Here is a 6,511-nt window from a genome sequence, read left to right on the forward strand (position 1 = left end):
GACTTCTAGTTGCTCGTGTATTCGTGACTCCGGATTTTTGGGAGTAGTAGTATTACGTGATTTATATTCGCAATATATTAGATTTGGCATTTATTTCTCATTGATTATTGTTATTTTATTTTCAACTGTTAAAATTAGTTAATTACCTATTTCACGTCGACTTGCCTAACAAGTGGGTATTAGGCGCCATCATGATCCCGAGATTGGAATTTCGGGTCGTGATAAGTTGATATTAGAGCACTAGGTTGCTTAGGTCTCACGAGTCATGAGCAAGCTTAGTAGAGTTTGGAGATCGATACAGAGACGTCTGTACTTATCTCCTAGAGGCTATGAAGTTTTAGGAAAATTTCACTTTTTTCTTTTCCTATCGTGCGATCTTATTCTATCATTGATGTTTGAATCATTCTATTCTTGTTCTCTCGTAGATGGTGAGAACATGCACAACATCTATAGCTGGATAGGAGCCGGAGTCCCCTGTTGCAGCCACTACCAGGGGTAGAGGCCGAGGACGAGGTCGAGCCAGAGACAGAGCTCAGCCTAGAACTCGAGCAGCAACACCCACAATGGAGCTTCAGATTGATCATGAGAAGGAAGTCCCAGCTCAGACTGCATCAGGGATTTATAGCTATTCCCGTGCTTTAAGACGCTCTAGTTCGTTTAGTGGGCCTTATGGAGAGTGCGGCCCAGAAGGCTTAAAAATATCTAAGTAACTATGATGAAATCCATAGCATATGGATCCAAATAGACCGTAATGAGTACTCAACTCCAACTAATTTGTGAGTAAGGCATATTTGATTGATTGATTAATTAATACAAGGATTGCTTTAATTCTCTTCTTGAAAAGGTGGATTGTTACTCTACCATATAAGGATGCTAGATAAGGTCCCTTACTTATATTATGACAAATTATAATCCAAGGATAATGTTGAAAAATGAAGTTAGTTTATTGACCTGCAAATTAGACGCAAGCGTATTTAGTTAACCCATAGTCCCATACTTTCCTAGTTTAATCCGATGAATCAAACTCATGAGAGGACTAATATTTCCGATTTATAATTTATAATTAGGAGTATTTTTTTTATTTTATAATGTAGCCAGAGAGGCAGATGCAGTGTATTACCTACGGGTTCAACTGAACCCATAACTTTCGACGCGGAGTAAAAATTTATATGTAAAAATTCGTTAAAATTGTAAAAATAGTAGATATGAACCCATAACTTTAAAAATATAATGGGTTCAGTGTTAAAAACCTTAGAATTAAACTCATAGGATTTAAATCATGGATCCGCCTATGAATGTCGCCTAATGCTTCTTATATTTTGATGCGAGTTAATAGAAGTCTCTTATGCTGCTTCCTAATACAGTTACTTAGGAGTTACAGTGTGACAAAGGTGTCAAGTCAGGTAGGTACGTGCATTCTGCAAAAAAGTAACCAAAAGGGACAGGGTAATTTGCAAGACATGTCAAACCATTCTTATACTTCATTCATTCATGTACTCCTCTTTTTACCCTTTTTTTTTTCCTCTTGTTTTTCCAAGTATATATATTAATCCAAGATTTCCTATTTAAAAATATCTCATCCTCTCAATTAATATATCTCTCACCTTCTTTGTTTTAGCTCCTATAAGAAAATGAATATTCCAAAAGGCATATATTTCCCTCTTTCCATTGCAATTGTGGCCATTTTGGTATCAATTTCCTTTAAGATATTAGATTTGAACCCATATAATTTTAACGATATAATTAATTAAGTATGAAGTTGAACCTATTAAATCTCGATCCGCCTACAAAAAATACAATAGAAAATACGTTAAGTGTATATAGCCGTGTTAGTTGGGGACAACACACTCATGCAAGTTCTAAGAGGCCAAAAGGAGAAGATTTTAGTCCCTTGAGGGACACGGATGAAATTGGAATGATGTAGAGGAATTGTTTATATTGGAAGAAGAAAAGAAGATTTGAAACACTTTGAACATACATTCAATGATCACTTAATGTGTAGAAATTCTTTATAATATCTTATAAGTTTCGCTAAAAAACTCTGATACATATATCAACACGTATTCCCCCCCCCCCCCCCCCCCCCCCCCCCCAAACCCTTTTTTTATCTTTTATTCACAAAAAGTTATATTGACAAATCTTTATTTTATGAAAGAAATGAATAGCTGCGAAGTTGGATTATATGGAAAAATACATATGAACTAAAATAATGGGAAGGAAAGAACATTGAAAAAATTAAAGAGAAAGTAAATGAAATTACTTGGACACAAAGGGATTTAGCTACACATTGTTTTTTCTCCCTTTTTATTTTGCTAAACATTGTTAGAGGTAAAAATCTTTTATATTTGTGAAAGTACTAGAAATATGAAACCTTATCCTCGTGAAGAATAGATGGGACTTGAGCGCAATAAGTTCCAAGGCATGAAATTAATGTTCTATGTAGGGGTGTACAAAGAAAACTTATAGTTCCAGTGTTTGTGCTTTATCCTGATCAATGCTTCCTTTTATTTCATTGTGTTGTAGTTTAATCCCAATCCACTGTTGCACTATATCCCATGCCACTTCTGCCCAGTTACACTCATAAAACAAGTGTGTTGAGCTCTCCAGCTTGTCCTCCTCACATAAGCCACAACTAGTATTATCACATACAAGACCAATCCTTTGCATCTCTCTTTAGTAAGCAATCTATACTGTGCAGCTAACCATAGAATGAACCTATGGTTAGGTAGAACTATCCTACTCCATATCAACTCAGCAGTTTCCATCTTTGTTGCATCTCCCAGTAACCCCCATCTTTTAGGAGACAGAGGATATTTTTGAAGAAAATAGTCTAGGAAGTATTCCCTCCTTCCGACGAAGGACGATACTTTTCAAATTTCGAGAGTCAAACATTTTAACATTGACCATGAATTCGGACATAGAGTTTTTAAGTTTTTTTAAATAAAATTTATATATTTAAAATTATATAACAAATACTATAAGTCTCAATAATTAACAATTCAAAATATTTAAAAAGGTATATGAAAAAATCATAGTAAAAGAACAACTCATTTAACTCTCGAAATTCGACAAGGATCATCCTTTTTAGGACGGAGAAAGTATTTAATTAGAAAATAATAGGGTTTGGACTAAAAGATTAAAAACAAAAACGTTCATAACAGTATGTTTAGGATCCTATATATATATATATACACTCCAAGAATTGGTAAAATTGATGTCTGATATGTGATGAATAATGAGATTACCAAATAATGACTGCTTAGAATAAAAAGAAGACACATACAACAAAGAAAAAAAATTAAAGAAACAGAGAAAAGAAAGAACTAACTAGTAATTAATTTATACATCTTTCCCAAGTTATGTGTTACACATTCCTTTTTAACTTTTAATTTTCTGTTTTACTTTTATTAATTTATAATTTTATGATTTATTTTAGATCATAAATTTTAGTGGGCATTTGGACATAAGAATTGTAAAATTTCGAAAAAAGGAAATTTTTTGTTCAAGTGAAAATGGTATTTGAAAATTAGAGTTGTGTTTAGGCATGAATATAATTTTGGGTTGTTTTTAAATTTTTGTGAGTGATCTAAGTGAAAATTTTGAAAAACAACAAATTCCAAATTAGAAATTTTATGGTCAAACAACAACAACAACAACAACAACCCAGTATAATCCCACTAGTGGGGTCTGGGGAGGGTAGTGTGTACGCAGACCTTACCCCTACCCTGGGGTAGAGAGGCTGTTTCCAATAGACCCTCGGCATCATTCCTTCCAAGAACTCCCCACCTTGCTCTTGGGGTGATTCTAACTCACAACCTTTTGGTTGGAAGTGGAAGGTGCTTACCATCAGAGCAACCTTTTGGTTTGAAATATGGTCAAACAGTGATTTCGAAAAAAAATCATGGCAAGACGGGATCTTAATATCTAACCAAACACGGGGACGGATAGCGTAATTAAAATGTGTGACGATATTTCAAGTGCAGGACTGCCAATTGACATCAATAGCGAGTCCAGGATCGAGGTCAATAAATGGAGTAGTGACAGCACACGGCAGAGCTTCGAAAGAGGAAGACAGTGGATTTGCGTTCGTAAATTGCAATGTGGGAGGAAGTGGTAGGATTTGGTTGGGCAGAGCATGGAGGTCTTTCTCAACTGTAGTATTTGCCAACACTTTTATGACTGATATTATCTCTCCTGACGGCTGGAACGACCTCAATGACCCTTCAAGAGACCAGTTAAGTTCATTTCACTAATATAATTTAGACCACATGAGTTTTGAGTTTAAATAATCTGATGTAACGTTTGAGCAAAATGTTTTGAGGTTTACCAAATTCGCCACTATAACTATATCCGACGATATTGTACTCCAAGGGTCGCAAACGGGCGGATTCGGTCAGATATGGGCGGGTCGAAAATGGGTAATGTAAAAAAACTGATAAATTATTCGACCCACTTTATATTTAATACGGATAGATAGTGGGTTAACCGTATTATCTATGGCTTTTTGAACATGATTACTTTGGGGAGAATTCATGTTCCTCAATTTGAGTCTTTACAAATGTAAAAGTTAAATCTATTGGTTATCCATTTTCTAAGTGGATAATATAAATCTTATCCATATTCGACTTATTTTGTTCATTATCTAACCCATTTTTTAATGAATAATATGGATGGATAACTGCTTTTTTAATCCATTGTTTCAACAAATATCACTACAGTATTTACCACGTTTAATGCACGGTCATAACATAAATATATTGTATTTTTAAAAAAAATGACAATACATATACATATATATAGTTCGATCTGACATCACTCATTTATATTTGATTTATTATCTAGTATCTATAATATGTTCAAATACACAACTACTATTACAAAGCATTATTTATGCAACGTAAAAAGACAGCTCGATTCACTAAGCTTTCGCTATGCAGAGAGTCCGAAAAAAGGTCGGATCACAAGGGTCTATTATTGTACGCAACCCGGTGCATTTCTGCACGGATTTTTGCAACGAAATCACTTAAAATCTTGTTATGTCTCTTGATGTAGAGTTTATGAACTGATTAGAATGAGTACAGGACAATCTTCTATGGGGAGTATAATTGCACAGGAGCAGGATCAAATATGTCGCAGAGGGCACCATACGTTCAAAAGCTTAATGACACCCAAGCTCTTCCTTTCCTCAGCTCATCTTTCATTGATGCTGATCAATGGCTACAATCTTTCTCTAACTAGAATAATATTCTTCTTTCATAGTTACATCATTCTTCAAATTATTCTTTCCTATTTTTAACTTGATGTACGTACGAATATATTACTTACTTTGCCTAAAAAAGTATACACCAAACTGTATTATTTTCTGTATACTGTGATTTCTCTACATTTCTTCATCACGTGAAGAAGATATTGTTGTTGTAATGTACATTGCGTATCATTCTTTAGTAGAACAAAATGAATATTCGGTGTTCTGTGAACCTTGTGTAGGTCGAATTATTTAAGTAAGAACCTAATAATGGATCTTTAAGGGATATAATAGGATGCTTAACATTTATACATCTTTATTTAGAGATTTTTGTTTTGAATCTTTGAAATAAAAAATCTTTTGACAAGAAAAGTGTTTACCCGTAAAACAGTACAGTTGAATTTCTACGTGGTTTCTAGATAAGTGAATTAATTTGATCCTGGAATAATAAAATAATTGAAGAAATACGCAATATAAGCCTTGAAGTGAAGATAAAATCACGAAAACAGTAATATCGGGAGCAAAGCTTCCGGGCACAACAACAATGAAATCAAGGAATAAGAAGATAAAATTGTATAAAGCATTGAATCGACTATAGCGTAAGTTTGCCAGAAAAGTCGTCCCTTTTACAATGATAATAGAGATCACTATTTATAGCTTCACCTAGGGAACAAGGTCCTAGGATCATGCCCTTCTTTAATGTCAATTATGAGGGCCATTGAAGAAGGTGTAACGCTGAGCATAAATGATAAATTCTCTGTAACGGGTAGTGCACTAAATATTGTGGAATATTCTCTATTAAATGCTACCGGGCGGAGGGTATTTATTGCATCTTTACGAGTGTCATTCTTTTCGATGACAAACGGGACAATTGCATTCGGTTTTAACTATCCATCGCCTTAGGCTCCACGTGTCATTCTCTTAAGCGGCCACTTAGCATAGCATATTTTACTCTATAGAGATAGTCCCCCTGCTTTCCGGTGACATAACTTTGTGTCATCGAAAAGTTGGTAGAAACACTCATTTTGGCGGAAATGACTATCATTCCTTCTAAAATGTTTCTGACGGTTGATTAGACGCATGTCTCTCCGCATTTAATGCCCCGAACGCGCGTCATCCCACGATTCAGCATAACTTTTACCCGTTATCGAGGTAATTGTGGCCACGAATTTAGCTGCCTAAAAAAATTACGTATACGCATCAACCTCCTTCATTCAGACTCCATAACTCTCTAAACTCTCTAAAACTCTCTTTATTCAACTTGTA

At 34.7% G+C, this 6,511-nt stretch overlaps 1 protein-coding gene across 1 annotated transcript; it reads left to right on the forward strand.

Annotated features, from left to right (window-relative positions):
- Positions 1-1,631: 1,631 nt before the first annotated feature.
- LOC142168081 (putative pectinesterase 8) lies at positions 1,632-5,240 on the forward strand. Its single transcript, XM_075228740.1, has 3 exons — positions 1,632-1,718; positions 3,984-4,234; positions 5,082-5,240. Exons 1-3 carry the CDS (start codon positions 1,632-1,634, stop codon positions 5,236-5,238), a joined length of 495 nt encoding a protein of 164 aa, XP_075084841.1. The 3' UTR covers positions 5,239-5,240.
- The last annotated feature ends 1,271 nt before the right edge of the window (positions 5,241-6,511 follow it).

Source organism: Nicotiana tabacum, chromosome 13 (genome assembly GCF_000715075.1).
Source record: "Nicotiana tabacum cultivar K326 chromosome 13, ASM71507v2, whole genome shotgun sequence".
Taxonomy (NCBI): Eukaryota; Viridiplantae; Streptophyta; class Magnoliopsida; order Solanales; family Solanaceae; genus Nicotiana; species Nicotiana tabacum.

What these genes read in the sequence shown, in the direction of transcription:
- LOC142168081 (XM_075228740.1), top strand. Translation starts at nt 1,632, where the DNA reads ATGAATATTCCAAAAGGCATATATTTCCCTCTTTCCATTGCAATTGTG. An exon ending in CCTTTAAGATATTAGATTTG is followed by an intron (nt 1,719 to 3,983) that starts AACCCATATAAT and finishes TTTCAAGTGCAG; the next exon opens with GACTGCCAATTGACATCAAT. An exon ending in AATGACCCTTCAAGAGACCA is followed by an intron (nt 4,235 to 5,081) that starts GTTAAGTTCATT and finishes GAATGAGTACAG; the next exon opens with GACAATCTTCTATGGGGAGT.